The following is a 16,975-nucleotide window of genomic DNA, read 5'->3' on the forward strand; positions in this document are numbered from 1 at the left end:
TCTGCTCAGAGTGAGACGTCTGCTCCGAAACACGTCACAGAGCTGCAGCCGTACTACAATCAATGATCAATACTGATCGATACTGATCAGAGGAGCATCCTGACTGGTCGTGGTTTATTGATCAGTGGGCGGAGCCTCTTCCAGGTGGTTATTTATTTCCTAGTTTCTTGAAAGTTTGACGCCGTCGTGCGTCGGCAGGAAGTCGTGTGATCGATGATCGATATTCTCAATAATTCATGTGGTGGGAAAACAAACTCAAACCTCTTTTAAAGATTCATTTTTATTGAACTCATCAATGATGATCAATCAGCTTCTTAACATCTAATCATTAATTATTTCAACGGGGCTTTTACTGTGAAATCACAGGTCGCCACTTCCTGTTTTGGGCTAGCTTAGCGATGCTAGTGGCTAGCGTAGCATTGCTAATCGTCAGCCATGTTAGATGTTTAGATGTTTCTCTGTGCTGCCGGGCGATGGTCGTCATGGAGACCGTTAGATATTTAGATGTTTAGATGTTCTCTGTGCTGCTGGGCGAGGTCGTCATGGAGACCGTTCAGCTGTTGCCAGGTGACCAGCTCCCGAGTTTTACATGAATGAATGTGAAGAATTTCAGATGAAAAAAGCAAATGGAGACGATTTGACGTTGAAGCACTGACGCTGTCCTCGTGGTTTGACCCCCACCAGCCTCCGTACTTCATCCACAGTGATTAGTTGTTTGATTTTTAATGAATAATTTATGTTTTTTTTTTTTTTTTTATCTGTTTGTGAATCATTAAAGAGGAAGTTTCAGATCAATGAATCTGTTTATTGTCTGGTCTGTGGTAATTATAATGACAACTATATCAGTTATCAATAATTTACTGATCAGTTCAGCCAGTCAACGTCACTCATTTATCTGTCTAATATTGACTTTAAACTCAAATATCAATGAAATATTTTAACAAATCTGACAAAAGATGTTTTAGTTTTCAGTTTTGTTATATTCATGAAAAAAATCTTCGCACAAGAAGAATATTACCAAGTCTGAACTATAATAATAATAATAACTAGATAAAGTAGCATTTCCTGATGGAAATGCGTGTGAATGCTGAAAGCAGCTGAACGCTGTTGCAGAATTAGCAAATAGTGCAAGCAGTGATCACCATGCAAATGTTTGATCGAGGTAGGAATCAAACCCACAACCTCATGGTCAGTAGACTTTCACTCTGCCTCTAGGCCACAGTGTACACACAGTTACAGAGACTGTTGTCTGTTGATGAGCTGCACTCTGTCTCACTCTGAAGTTAACGAGCCCAAAGCTGCACCTGTTGGAAACACACCGTGTCAACACCAAGAAAGCTTGAGAGTCAAGCTTGAATGACTTACAATGAAAATTACTGTGAATTTCAGGCTGAGAGCAGCAGTTTCAACATGAAGCAAGTTATCAGAAGTCAACAGAGGACGACTGGGAAAATAATTCACTATAATTGTTGTTGAGGCAAGATTTGAACCAGCAACCTTCAGGTCTTCAGCCCAGTGATCTAACCACTTCACCATAGTTACATTCAATGAGAGAAGGGTAAAAGAAATCCCTGTATAAGAGGCTCACTGACTTCTGCTTAAAAAAGAAAGAATAGAGTAGAAATGAGCCACATCAAGTAAGTAGAGGACTTTTCTGTGTCTTGTGACTTTTTTTTAGTGAATTCAAAGTATAATGCCGATTCCAGTGAATTACAAAATTGGAATCATAAGTCAAGCAATGACATGACCGAGGCAGGAATCTAACCCACAACCTCATGATCAGTAAACCTATACTCCGCCGCTTCACCACAGAGAGCACAGACTCAAGTTACTAATAACAATGATGATAATAATAAGAACAGGTTGTGACACAAACCAAACTTACTTTAAATTCCTTTATTGTCTTAAAACATCATCATTTCAATGTCTAATCTATAAATAATCCAGTTGATCAGAAAATCTAAATGTCACCTGCTGTGATGTCATCGTTCCAGAGTGATGTCATTGTTTCAGACACATCATACAGGTAAAACACACTTTGTTTTCCATCAAAAGAATCTCCGGGACTCTCAACATCCCATAATACTTAGTGAGTTGATGAGCTGTTTGACGGGGGGGGGGGGGGGGCAGCTGGTCCTGAACTGGTCATGTGACATCATGAACGTGACGTTTTATCAACCGTCTCGTTAACGTCGTTCATCCTGGTGCATCATGGGAAGAGGCTGAGAGGATTGTACTTTACTTGAGTATTAGATTTCTTTGGTACTTATTACTCTTACTTGAATACATTTCCAAGACAAATATTTTTTACTTTTACTGGAGTTAATTAGTAGGAAGGCTGAAAAGTACTGGTTACTTTCAGGTCTTTTTCTAAAATCCTATTGGACACAAGCTGTGTTTGTCTGTGAAGGAAACCCTAACCCCTAAAAGCAGCACATCAGTGCAGCTGAGCAGCAAAGAGTTCATTCTCACTAACAAGAGTTAAAAGCTCCTTACATTCATTTACAAACTATTAGAGTCATTCACTGATGTGAACAATAAGACATTTACTCTGACTCTGACTTTTACTTAAAGTCAATTTTAAAGCATTAGAAGCAAGTACTTTTTTAATCTTACTCCAGTAACATGTCGACTGAGCTACTTTTACCTGTAACTTTTGAGTAAATTTTGACCAGTAGTATTTGTACTCTTACTCAAGTACTGGGGTCCAGTACTCTGTCCATCTCTGGCTGCCTCACACTCATCATCATCACACCTGAGCACACACCACCAGGTAGAAATCCTCCAGAGTCCTGAACTAACACATCCACAAACTCTGCAAACTGCAGGATTCACTGTCCTGAAGGTCCCGGAAGGTCCTGAAGGTCCCAGAAGGTCCTGAAGGTCCCGGAAGCTTCACTGTCCTAAAGGTCCTAAAGGTCCCGGAAGGTCCTGAAGGTCCTGAAGGTCCCGGAAGCTTCACTGTCCTAAAGGTCCTGAAGGTCCTGAAGGTCCTGAAGGTCCCAGAAGGTCCTGAAGGTCCCAGAAGGTCCTGAAGGTCCCAGAAGGTCCTGAAGGTCCCGGAAGCTTCACTGTCCTAAAGGTCCCGGAAGCTTCACTGTCCTAAAGGTCCTAAAGGTCCCGGAAGGTCCTGAAGGTCCTGAAGGTCCCGGAAGCTTCACTGTCCTAAAGGTCCTAAAGGTCCTGAAGGTCCTGAAGGTCCTAAAGGTCCCGGAAGCTTCACTGTCCTGCAGGTCCTGAAGGTCCTGAAGCTCCCTCAGCAGCAGCGCTCACACCTGAACACCTGCACAGGTAACGACAAGACAGAGTTTCACACTGCATGGTGGTGGTGGTGGTGTTATTGTCATCAGTGTAGTTGTAGTTGTAGTTGTTGTAGTTGTAGTTGTGGACTCACGGGGCGTCGCCGGGCAGGAAGCGGCTCTCCTCTCCGTCCAGGATGCCGTGGTACAGGCCGATCTCCTGCTCCAGCCGCTGCTTGTTGCCTAGCAACGTGTCGTAGTCGCGGCGCTGCTGCTCGATCTCCCCGCGCACGTCGCCCAGCTCCGCCTCCAGCTTGGCCACCACCGAGCCCAGGTTCTGCAGCTCCATGTCGTGCCAGTGGCGCGCGTCGCTCAGGGAGTTCTCCAGGCCGCGTTTCTACGGTTACACAGGGACAGACGGTCACGGTACTGATCGATTACTGATCGATTACTGATCGATTATTGATTGATTATTGATCGCCAGGGCCGTTGTCTAGGGGAGAAAGGTGATGATAACTCTAGGGGCCCAGCGCCCAGTGGGACCCATAAAAAACCCCAGTAGTCTAATCTTTGTATGACTGATTTATTCTGCGTAAGACCCTGACTAATACTCATAGTACACTGTAAAAACTCTACATCTTTCCAAGAATATTTGTCTTATTTCTTGTCCATTTCTAGTCAAAACTAATCTCTTTCCACTTAAAATAAGACTCATTACCTAAAAATTAACTTGTTTTTAGATCATTTTCACTTAAATTAACAATAAATAGAAAAATCTGCCAGTGAAAGTAAGTTTTTTGTGCTTGTAATAAGGAAGAAAAACTTGCTCCACTATCAGATTTTTTCTACTTATTCCAAGTGAAAATCTGCTTGAAAGAAGTAAAAAGTGTCTAAAAACGAGGTACTTTTAATGTGATGAGTCTTATTTTAAGTAGAATGAGATTTGTTTTGACTAGAAATGACATTTTGACTAGAAATAAGACAAATATTCCTGCTAAGATACTTGAGTTTTTGCAGTGTAATGCTGCATTAGCATCAAAACAAAGAAGGCTAAATAAAAAACCATAATACATACGTAGTCTAAGAAAAAAAAAGGAAAAGTTAGGGGGAGGGGCCCACTTTAGTATTCTTTAAGGGGGCCCAGAATTCATAGCAACGGCCCTGGCTCCACCCATTGATTATTGATTGATTATTGATCTCTACTGTCTCACCAGCGCCCTGATGGACTCGGTCTCCGCCTGAAGACTCTGGATTTTGCAGCCGGCGTCGTTGCACTCGGACTTCAGAGCCTCGACCTGCTCCTCCTCCGGACTCAGTCTGTTGCTCATACACTGGGTCTCCTGTAGACACACATACACACGAGACACGTCAAGACAGGTCCTCTTTAAAGGGATAGTTCAACATTTAGGCAAACTGGCCCCATTGCCATAATCCCTATAGTCGTAGCAGTAGGTTCGTTACCTTTATTTGTTGGTGCAAGCTGTTTCTAGAACGGCGGAGCAGAGCCGTGAGCTGCTCAGAGCTACGCTACGGAGGCTCATTATGGGATTTCTTGGTTTCCCTCATTAAACTCATCAAATAGGCTACACAATCCAACAACTCCACAACGCTCTGGTGGACAAGTTGTGAGCTGCACATTCACCACGCTATGAGATAATAACACAATGTTACCAGACAGAGTTGTTGTAGAGGGAAATTCATGTAAAACCTCTGATGCGCGTTGCCTTCAGGGACAGTTTTTCATCAACAGTCTCTGTATTTACCTCTAACAACTTTTTTGACGATTTTTTAATCGATTTTTTTTATTTTTTATTTTTATATTTTTAAAATATTGTGCAATGTGCATTTGTTCGCCCTTTTTAAATACAGAGAGTCCAGGTTTTGAAAAGGGTTTAAGTTCACTTAGGCTCTCTAGGCTCCTACAGTATTTGTGTGCAGATAAATGTTAAAAATATTGACTAAAAATCGAGAGAATCGGCAATATCGTAGAATCGCAATTTCAATCGAATCGCCATCCAAAGAATCGTAGAAGAATCGAATCGGGAGAAAAGCATATCGTCCCAGCCCTAGAAACCAAGAAATCCCATAATGAGCCTGTGTAGCGTAGCTCTGAGCAGCTCACGGCTCTGCTCCACCGTTCTAAAAACAGCTTGCACTGACAATTAAAGGTAACGAACCTACTGCTATGACTATAGGGATTATGGCAATGAGCCAATTTGACTAAATGTTGAACTATCCCTTTAAGACGCTGCGGGGACACGTCCTCACCTTGCTCTCCAGCTGGTAGCTGTCGGTCTCGGCGCGGTTCTTCTCCGTCACCTTCTCCCAGTGGCTGCGGATGTGGGCCAGGATCTGGTCCAGACTGGTTTCGATGGGCGCGTCCGGCTCGTCCACCTCGCGTCCCGCCATCTGGCTGTACAGGACTCGCACGTCCTGCAGGTAGGGGCACACAGGTATATATCAATATCAATAACTGATCACCGATCAATAATCTTCCAGTTATCAATGAACCAGATTGAATTAAACTATCCACCACTTTATTTTCCCATGATCCATTGTGTCACACCACAACGGAAGTGGGTTTTAGTAGCGAGTAGTACCTATTCTAGCGAGCGGCTAACTGGTAGCGTTAGCGGCTAACTGGTAGCGTTAGCCACCAGTTCTAGCGAGCGGCTAACTGGTAGCGTTAGCGGCTAACTGGTAGCGTTAGCCACCGGTTCTAGCGAGCGGCTAACTGGTAGCGTTAGCCACCGGTTCTAGCGAGCGGCTAACTGGTAGCGTTAGCCACCAGTTCTAGCGAGCGGCTAACTGGTAGCGTTAGCCACCGGTGTAGGTACCACATGTGGGGGCTCCGGGCTGCCAAAACCGTTTTGACTAAATCTGATGTTTGTTAAGTCTAGAAAACTAATTATTGAACAAACATTACTATTTCTGTGTGCACGTTTTTGTAATTAGTCATGGTTATCGTAGTTGTTAGCTTAGCTGCTGCTGACAGCTAACAGCAGCAGCAAGCTAACATCAGGACGTCAGCTGTTAAAACCCTCCTGTTGTGGGACACGACATGAAACTACTCCAGTTAGCTCAGTCATGTTGGAACTAGGATATCCACTGGAGAAAATATTTTTTCATGGAGCGTTTATTGAGTTATTGTTTATTGACACTGCTAACGGCTAACAGCTAACGGTTAGCCCAGCTAATCTAAAATGTTTGTTCAACAATTGGTTTTATAGACTTCATAAACATCAGAGTAGTCACAACGGTGATATAGTGACGTGAAATGTGACATAAAGCGATGGGTTAGCGATGTATGTTGAGTCTAAAGCCTTCAGGCTCTCCTGTAGCTACAAAGGTGGCTCTCTTTTAAAGGGACAACCAGGAGTTTCTCCGTCGGCAGAACGAAAAATTCCGCGACAATAAAAAAAGTCTCATATTAATGTGGATGAATCTACGTTACCACTTGTTAATGGCTCCATTTTAGATAAATATATCGTTTTGTCTCTATCGTTATTTTGTTATTATTAGTGGTGGTGGAAATGCTGGTCGAGCCAACTTCATTTCACCTAGTCAAAACTTAATTACAGATATCTGAAAAGGGACATGTAGATATCTTTAATTGTGGTGAATTAAAGATATCTCAAACTGGAATTAGTACTAGTGGTAATTCAGTTCCAGATATCTGTAATTCACATAGTGGATATCTGCAACTGAACTGTAGATATCTGTAATGACAAACCCCATACACATGAATGGTTACAGTGAAGGAAGAACGTAGTTGTGGATCTGAAATGTTCTTTTTGACAAGAGGTAAAACTGAATTACAGAGATCTACAACACATATCCAGTCTGGCTTTTAAATGTTAAAATGGCTTGACATACCCTGTTGATGCTAGATGTCAGTGAGTGTGTGTGTGTTTGTGTGTGTGTGACCTGCTCGTGGTGCTGCTCCAGATGGCGGAGCTCCACCCTCATGTTCTCCATCTGCTCCTCCAGCTCGGCGCGGGTCAGGTTGGCGTCGTCGATCACCTTGTACAGAGAGCTGATCTCCTCCTCCACGGCCTTACGGAACGGCTGCTCGTTCTCAAACCTGCAGACACACACACATGTCACCGTGTGTGTCTGTGTGTGTCTGTGTGTGTGTGTGTGTGTGTGGTGCAGGGCCGTTGTAATGAATTCTGGGCCCCCTTAAAGAATACTAAAGTGGGCCCCTCCCCCTAACTTTTCCTTTTTTTTTTCTTAGACTACGTATGTATTATGGTTTTTTATTTAGCCTTCTTTGTTTTGATGCTAATGCAGCATTACACTGCAAAAACTCAAATATCTTAGCAAGAATATTTGTCTTATTTCTAGTCAAAATGTCATTTCTAGTCAAAACAAATCTCATTCTACTTAAAATAAGACTCATCATATTAAAAGTAGCTTGTTTTTAGACACTTTTTACTTCTTTCAAGCAGATTTTCACTTGGAATAAGTAGAAAAAATCTGATAGTGGAGCAAGTTTTTCTTCCTTATTACAAGCACAAAAAACTTACTTACAAAAAACTTAGATTTTTCTATTTATTGTGAATTTAAGTGAAAATGATGTAAAAACAAACAAGTTAATTTTTAGGTGATGAGTCTTATTTTAAGTGGAAAGAGATTAGTTTTGACTAGAAATGAGACATTTGGACAAGAAATAAGACAAATATTCTTGGAAAGATGTTGAGTTTTTACAGTGTACTATGAGTATTAGTCAGGGTCTTACGCAGAATAAATCAGTCATACAAAGATTAGACTACTGGGGTTTTTTATGGGCCCCACTGGGCGCTGGGCCCCTAGAGTTATCATCACCTTTCTCCCCTAGACAACGGCCCTGTGTGTGTGTGGTGTGTGTGTGTGTGTGTGTGTGTGTGTGTGTGTGTATGGTGTGTGTGTGTGTCTGTGTGTGTGTGTCTGTGTGTGTGTGTGTGTGTGTGTGTGTGTGTGTGTATGGTGTGTGTGTGTGTCTGTGTGTGTGTGTGTGTGTGTGTGTGTGTGTGTGTGACCTCTGACCTGTCCTTGAAGTCCTCGGCGTTGGCCTGGACGTTCTCAGTCTGCAGCATCAGACGGGCGTTGTCCAGGATGGCTTCACTGACCTGCAGCAAACGCAGGAAAACACACAACTGAGAGCAGCTGCCTCCACTAGGGGGCGACACACACACACACACACACACACACACACACACACACACACACACACACACACACATAATAACTACTGGACCACTGTGGTGCTGTGATGACGTCATCAGGTTTAATCTCTGTACAGGAGAAATGGAGTTGATGTGACGCACACAGATGAAAGCCTGTCTGTTAAATACCACAGTGACCTGGGCTGGGAACCCTGTCTGATTCAACAGAAAGGGGAAATAAAAACTGAGGCTTTGGAATGGCTCGTCTTCTATGCCAGAGGACAGAAGCCAAAAAAGTCTTTAACTGGGATAAAACACATAACTATCCTTGGTATCGTCACATGAAAGCTATTTCTAGCGAGGCCGATCAACAACATATTTTCACTAATGGTTTGCGTTGTAATGTTAATTTTGTGAAACATAAGTTATTTCTTGAGTATAAAGAAAAATGGGCTAATGAAAATATATTAATATATAGTACAGGCCAAAAGTTCTGACACACCTTCTCATTCAATGTGTTTCCTTTATTCTCACTGAAGGGACCAAAACTATGAATGAACACATGTGGAATTAACAAAAAAGTGTGAAATAACTGAAAACACGTCTTTTCTTCTTTGTCTTCTCTTCTTTTCTTCTTCCTCTCCTTCTTCCTCCTCCTCCTCTATCTCTGCCCCCACCAGTTCTAGTTTCTTCAGAGTAGCCCCCCCCCCTTTGCTCTGATTACTGCTTTGCACACTCTTGGCTTCTCTTGATGAGCTTCAAGAGGTGAACCTGACCTGAACATGGTTTTCACTTCACAGGTGGTGTTGCCTTGTCAGGGTTCATTAGTGGAGTTTCAGTGAGAATCTACAATGTAAATAGTCATGAAAATAAAGGAAATGCATTGAGTGTGTCCAGACTTTTGGTCTGTACTGTATATTGTTCAGAACCCGATGTGACTTTGCCATTGGATAGATCCAAGAGATCTTTATGTGGCCAGTTGAGGGCTGGATTCTCCCTCTGGCAGTAGAAGTAGGTCGGTTTAACTCAGTACCTGAGGATGAAAGACTCTGCACATTATGTAATTTAAATGTAATTGAGGATGAACTGCATTCTGTGTTTCATTGTCCGTTATATGACAAAGCCAGAACAGGCAGTTTTTGTTTCAGAAAATGCAAAATGTGAAGCCTGAGTTGTTTTGGGTTGATGATGATGATGATGATGAGGTAAAGGTGGAATTATTCTTCAGAAAACAAGTCTTTACTAGAGCTACTTTCATATGAAGTGCCTGGTCAAAAAGAAAAAGTGAATTATTGATGTGAATCCCATGTGGTTTCTGTTTCTGTTTGGTTTTGTCTGAGCTCTGATGATTTAGTTTGGTGTCTAAATATGATGATAATGTGTCTTGTAACTAAGCCCTGATAGGCTGCATGGGCGCCTTAACTGGTGCACGACACGTAAATAAATATAAATTAATTCACTCATTCACCACACTGAGCGTCATACAACTGGGTTTCTACCATAGAAACAAAAGTTGTTTCTACTTTAGGGTGAGAAAAAGACTGATTGAGGCAACTGTCGTATCAATACGTGACCACGGTCACATCTTATACAGACAGGCAAATCTCTCCTCTCTGAACATGCTGAATCATGCAGCATCACTGCAAAATCTCTAAATCTTACAAAGAATATTTGTCTTATTTCTAGTCAAAACAAATCTCATTCTACTTAAAATAAGACTCATCACGTAAAAACGTAGCTTGTTTTTAGACACTTTTTACTTCTTTCAAGCAGATTTTCAAAAAATGAAATAAACTTCCTTTCACTGGCAGATTTTTCTACTTATTTCAAGTGAAAAGTTGTTTGAAACAAGTGAAAATGATCTAAAAACAAGTTAATTTTTAGGTGATGAGTCTTATTTTAAGTGGAAAGAGATTAGTTTAGACTAGAAATTAGACATTTTGACAAGAAATAAGACAAATATTCTTGGAAAGATTTTGAGTTTTTGCAGTGATTAAGATTTGTAACAAATTTAGGTTTTCGTAGGCTACTCATCATGAGAGTGTTGGCCGGCCTTCTCTGCATAATCGTAGATGGGAACACTGGTATTGTTTTCTTTCTAAGGCCGTCCTGTGTGACTGAGTCTCAGGCTCCATAGATTGATAATGTTCGCTGTTCCTCGTACCCAGACTGTCTTTGGGGAAAGTGCCTTAAAGCATTCGCACCCTCGTCCTGCTATAAATTACAGATTACCTCCCAAGTATGGAAGATTTTAAATTTTGCATTGAAGTCAATGGGACGGGCGGAAAAAAAAGAGCGAAAAAGACCAATCATTGGAGTTTAACAAACGTAATTTAAACTTTAAACAGTAGACACAAGTCTTGTGTATTGTCGTATTACTCCACGTTTTGATAGGTCATATAGTTTTTGATCAATCCATGATCAATGACCATGATCATTTTTGGAGAAATTATGAGTTTATAATGGGTGTGTATTGGACGGAATGTTCATGTCAGAGTGGGTGACATCATTAGTTAGAGTGGGAGAAAGCCCAGAAAAACAGAAAAAAAAAAATTCTCTTTACACACTCGGCCCGGCCACAATTTACACTCTACACACATGATTTTTTCAGAATTTGTAGACAAACTTGTTATCTCTCATGTCATGTGCTCAAAATATCAGAGAGACTTACAGAATTGACAGAATCAGCCTCTGAGTGCGGCCACGTCTGTCTCTGCTCCTCATTGACTCCAATACAAAGATTGGAGGAGCAGAACGGCCTGATGTTTTAAAACTGCCAGCGTCTCCAAAATATTTACTGTAGAAACACCAAATCGTACCGAAATTTTCATTAAGTCCTTAGAGCAACGTTGATCTGTGTTTTGTTCTGATAGGAGTTACCGTTTTGTCACCGTAAGCCTAAATGTGAGACCGGTGCAGAGGCAGTAAAAATCACTCTTTTTCTCCACGTTTCTGTCTGTCTCAGCCTGCGGGGGCCCCTACCGTCATTGGCAACCAGCTCAAGTTGCCGTGGTACACACACGCGCACACCAACACACAGGTAACTTCATGTGATAACAGTTAGAGACAGAGATGGTAAAACCGGCAGTAGCCTGTGGCCCTTTCAAAATTTCCCCAGAGGAAATGTTCTAGTTTATTATATTATTACTCTGTGTCTTCTCTGGAAAAATCTGATAGTGGAGCAAGTTTTTCTTTCTTATTACAAGCACAAAAATCTTGCTTTCACTGGCAGATTTTTCTACTTATTTCAAGTGAAAATTAGTTTGAAACAAGTGAAAATGATCTAAAAACAAGTTAATTTTTAGGTGATGAGTCTTGTTTAAAGTGGAAAGAGATTAGTTTTGACTTGAAATGAGACATTTTGACAAGAAATAAGACAAATATTCTTGGAAAGATTTGGGGTTTTTGCAGTGCATACGTAGTCTAAGAAAAAAAAAGGAAAAGTTAGGGGGAGGGGCCCACTTTAGTATTCTTTAAAGGGGACATATTCTGCTCATTCCTGCTTCTTGACATGGTACCTTGATGTCTAAAAGTAATGTTAGTAACAGGCTTTGGTCAGAAAAACAGCTGGTTCTCTACACACCAGTTTCACAGCCCTGCTCTAAACGGTCGGTTTAGAAGCTTCGCTCTGGTAGCTGAGGTAACCATGGTAACCATGGGAGCGAGGGCTTGAATATTCACATCACCCGGCTTGTGATGTAATAAGCCGGGTGAAATTAAAACGGCTTGTTAAGAGACACATTTTCTGACTATGGCAGTTTACAAAATGTTGACGTAGTTGTCAAAACTGACGTTTAAGGAGTGAGGAGGCAAATACACACAGCTACTAACGCTATGAAAAAGTGAGTTTTACATAATATGTCCCCTTTAAGCGGGCCCAGAATTCCTAGCAACGGCCCTGGTCCTCACCTGTCTGTAGACGTCCTCCCACTCCCTCCTCAGCGGCCCCCAGGCCCCGGCGCTCGAGGCCTTGCGGTCCAGACTGAGGCGGATCTGCTCCTCCAGCTGCTGGTTCAGCTGCTCCAGCGCGCGGACCTTGTCGCGGTACTCCATCAGGCAGCTGTTGAGTCCGGCCGCGGCGTGGTGGCCCCCCCCCCCGCTCCCCGGGGCCACGGGGGGGCAGCACGGGGGCGGCGCAGCTCCTCATGCCCTGGAGGAACACGCTGCTGATGCCCAGCGCGCGGCGCGACACCCGCGTGCCCAGGGCCGGGGCCAGGGGGGCCACGGGGCCCACCAGCCCCACGGACACCCCGCGGTGCACCGGGGGGGCCACCACGGAGGAGCCCAGCCGGGGGGGGGCCGGGCCGCCGGCCGAGGGGGGCGGCGGCTGGCCCAGGAAGGAGGAGCGGCGGCGGGGCAGAGGCATGGCGCTGAGTGAGGGGGGGTCCGGGGGTCCAGGGGGTCAAACCGCAGGGAGCCGCGCGGAGCTGCATTTATGTCCGCGCTTTGGCTTCTGGAAACACGGAGCTGGAGGGGGAGAGGGAGGGGAGGGGGGGCTTTGTCCGAGGGGACACATGGAGGATTTAGCTGCATCAGCACGGGGGGGTCAGGAAGAGTCCTGAAACACACCCACACAATACAACACACACACATTCACACACACAAGACCAGACCTGAACTCTCCATGGGAGCAGGGCCGGTGCTAGAATTCTGTTACAGAGTTACAGGGGGTCTCGGCGTAGCAGTGCATGTCCATATAACGGTTGCAAATGGATACCAACTGTCTTCGTAACAAAAAGACAGTTGGTATCCATTTGCAACCGTTATATGGACATGCACTGCTACGCCGAGACCCCCTGTAACTCAGAGAAGCCACGGAGGACTCTGAAACTTCTCCCAGCCCTTAGTCCACATGAGGAGGAGGAGATAATGAGGGAAATTGCAATTTTGGGTGAACTATCCCTTCATAGAATACTAAAGTGGGCCCCTACCCCCTAATTTTTCCTTTTTTTTTTTCTTAGACTACGTATGTATTGTCGTTTTTTAGTGACCCTACTTAGTTTTGATGCTAATGCAGCATTACTATGAGTACTAGTCAGGGTTTTATGCAGAATAAATCGGTCATACAAAGATTAGACTACTACTAGAATACCTACCCCTAGAATTATCATCACCTTTCTCCCCTATACAGCGGCCCTGCATGGCTGTGTGTGTGTGAGGGGGGGGGGTCAGGAAGAGTCCTGAAACATACCCACACAATACAACACACACACAAGACCAGACCTGAACTCTCCATGGGAAAAGAAGAAAGAAAAACTTGCTCCACTATCAGATTTTTTCTACTTATTTCAAGTGAAAATCTGCTTGAAAGAAGTAAAAAGTGTCTAAAAACAAACTACTTCATTTCATTTCTTTCTTTATTGAATTGGGACACATTCATCAACACTGACGCATTGGCCGCAGTCCCAGGGCAGGTTTCTATAAAACATAAACACAGAAGACTTTAAAACCTTGAGATTACTTTTTATGTGATGAGTCTTATTTTAGGTAGAATGAGATTTGTTTTGACTAGAAATGACATTTTGACTAGAAATTAATAGTTCATTTTTACTTGTTTGAAACAAATTTTTACTTGAAATAAGAAATTGAATAGAAAAATCTAAGTAGAAAGTTTTTTGTGCTTGTAATAAGGAAGAAAAACTTGCTCCACTATCAGATTTTTTCTACTTATTCCAAGTGAAAATCTGCTTGAAAGAAGTAAAAAGTGTCTAAAAACAAGCTACTTTTAATATGATGTGTCTTATTTTAAGTAGAATGAGATTTGTTTTGACTAGAAATGAGATTTTGACTAGAAATAAGACAAATATTCTTGGTGAGAACCATAGACCGACCTGAACGCTCCATGGGAGCAGGGCCGTTGCTAGGAATTCTGGGCCCCCTTATAGAATACTAAAGTGGGCCCCTCCCCCTAACTTTTCCTTTTTTTTTCTTAGACTACGTATGTATTATCGTTTTTTAGTTACCCTACTTTGTTTTGATGCTAATGCAGCATCGCTATGAGTACTAGTCAGGGTTTTATGCAGAATAAATCAGTCATACAAAGATTAGACTACTGGAGGGGGGGGTGTTGGGCCCCTAGAATTATCATCACCTTTCTCCCCTATACAGTGGCCCTGCATGGCTGTGTGTGTGTGAGGGGGGGGTCAGGAAGAGTCCTGAAACACACTCACACAATACAACACACACACATTCACATACACAAGACCGGACCTGAACTCTCCATGGGAGCAGGGCCGTTGCTAGAATTCTGGGTCCCTTAAAGAATACTAAAGTGGGCCCCTACCCCCCTAACTTTTCCGGGGGTTTTTTCTAAAGCCCTATTTGCACGGGATTAGTTTTACCTGGGGACCTCTGGTAATTTGTAATAATCACGGAGGACGTCTGTGATCTTAATCCCGTGCGAATGCGCCATGTCAGTCATTTGAAAAGTAAAAATTCCCCCGCAAATGACCGACTATATTTCACCAAAGACCGACGTCCCGTGGTAAAACTAGTCCCGTGCCAATCTGCATCTCAGTAATTGAGGAGCATTTTTTGTTCTTCCCCGGTTGAAACCATACGCTACTGTACAGGTTGAAACATATGAGCGGCATTTTCGACGGCGTTTTAGGTGCAAACACGGGCTCGTATCGGTGCTGGAGACACATTTGAATAAACAGCTCAGATCCATAAAAAGAGCAAAATTTAGGAGGATATTGACATCCGGCTTTCAACAGGCTTAATACAAATGCTGTGACGGCCCGTTACTGCGACAACTGCACTGTTGCGAAGTCACGTTGCTGCTTTGACATTTTATTTACATTTGCTTCGCACATGGATGTGACAGCAGCGGATGTTACGACGTGCACACACAGCTTTGACGTCATATCAGAGTCTTAAAGGGATAGTAGCATTTTTTTAAAGTGGGGTTGTATGATCCCCAATAGCCCCTAAGTACTTTAATTGCAGTAGAAGACTCTCTGCACTCCTCCCGTTAGCAACGCCAGCCCATAATAGCCCTGCCCAGAGATTTACAACATACAGTGTTGTGAACAGACCCAAAGAAACGGCCTATTTTCACGGCCTAAAAGAGGTTTTACCTGAAAAAGAAATACACAGTTCCATTGTTCGCTATAATATAATTTTTTCCAGCCCTTCAAAGTGCAGGAAAAACACAGTTTTTATTTGGACCTAACCAACTGCTGATCGGTGGGCGCTAACCCTGGGTGGAGGGATACGTGAGTTGGTTAATGTCGGTAAATTCGAGTAAAATTACAGACTTCACTTATCCCGTGCGAATGCACCGCAAGAAACACAGATGTGGGGGGGGGATTTACAAATCACCAGACGTCCCCAGGTAATACTAATCCCGTGCTAATAGGGCTTTAGACTACGTATGTATTATCATTTTTTAGTTACCTTACTTTGTTTTGATGCTGATGCAGTATTACTATGAGTAGCTACTAGTCAGATTAGACCACTGGGCCTAGAATTATCATCAGCTTTCTCCCTGTACAACGGCCCTGCATGGCTGTGTGTGAGGGGGGGGTCAGAGGTCAGAGGTCACCGTGGGACACTGGTCCTGTGTCTCTGTGGTTCCAGAGAACAAACGGCCGACCGGTTTCATGACGTCGCCGTGGCAACAACGGTTGGTGTTTATCTGAGTGGAAATCCCTCGAATCTCCGTCAACCGTCAATCTCAGCAGGAAGTGGTGAGGGTGTGAAACTTCTCGGCAGTTCACACAGCGCATGGTTCTGTCTCTGTTGCCATGGTGACGTCTAACCGTCTGTTGATCATCACAAAGCTCAGTCTCAGAACCAGGACCAGGACCAGGACCAGGACCAGGACCAGGACCAGGACCAGTTCATCATTCTCCTCATGGTTCTAACGTCACTGACATCAGATCAGATATATTATAAATGCCACATCGGGGAAATTCCCTTGTCACAGCAGCACATCACATGATAAAAAAATAGAAAATACACACACACACACACAATCATTACAATCAATAAAGAGGGGCTGAGTTTAAAAAAAGTCATGTTGCATTAAAAAGTCCCCCTCCCCCCCTGAAGAGCCTTTGCTCTTTGGTTCAGGCTGCTTTTGTAAATAAGAAATTGTTCTGAATTGCTTGCCTGGGTAAATAAAGGTTAAATAAAAAAAAGCTGCTGAAGGAGCTGGTCTTAGTCCTAGTCCTAGTCCTAGTCCTAGTCTTAGTCCTAGTCTTAGTCCTAGTCCTAGTCCTAGTCCTAGTCTTAGTCCTAGTCTTAGTCCTAGTCCTAGTCCTAGTCCTAGTCTTAGTCTTAGTCCTAGTCCTAGTCCTAGTCCTAGTCCTAGTCTTAGTCCTTGTCCTAGTCCTAGTCTTAGTCTTAGTCTTAGTCCTAGTCCTAGTCCTAGTCTTAGTCCTAGTCTTAGTCCTTGTCCTAGTCCTAGTCCTAGTCTTAGTCCTAGTCTTAGTCCTTGTCCTAGTCCTAGTCCTAGTCTTAGTCCTAGTCTTAGTCCTTGTCCTTGTCCTAGTCCTAGTCCTAGTCTTAGTCCTAGTCCTAGTCCTAGTCCTAGTCTTAGTCCTAGTCTTAGTCTTAGTCTTAGTCCTAGTCCTAGTCCTAGTC

The 16,975-nt window shown here is 43.3% G+C and overlaps 1 protein-coding gene across 1 annotated transcript; it reads right to left on the reverse strand.

Annotated features, from left to right (window-relative positions):
- Positions 1-3,389: 3,389 nt before the first annotated feature.
- Positions 3,390-12,752, reverse strand: bfsp2 (beaded filament structural protein 2, phakinin). Its single transcript, XM_085804082.1, is given in 7 exon segments — positions 3,390-3,636; positions 4,451-4,579; positions 5,508-5,672; positions 7,167-7,323; positions 8,268-8,350; positions 12,296-12,496; positions 12,498-12,752. Coding segments are annotated over 7 exon segments (1,236 nt in total). The 3' UTR covers position 3,390.
- Between the last annotated feature and the right edge of the window lie 4,223 nt (positions 12,753-16,975).

Source organism: Trachurus japonicus, chromosome 17, assembly GCF_045865225.1.
Source record: "Trachurus japonicus isolate A0001 chromosome 17, Traja_1.0".
Classification (NCBI taxonomy): domain Eukaryota; kingdom Metazoa; phylum Chordata; class Actinopteri; order Carangiformes; family Carangidae; genus Trachurus; species Trachurus japonicus.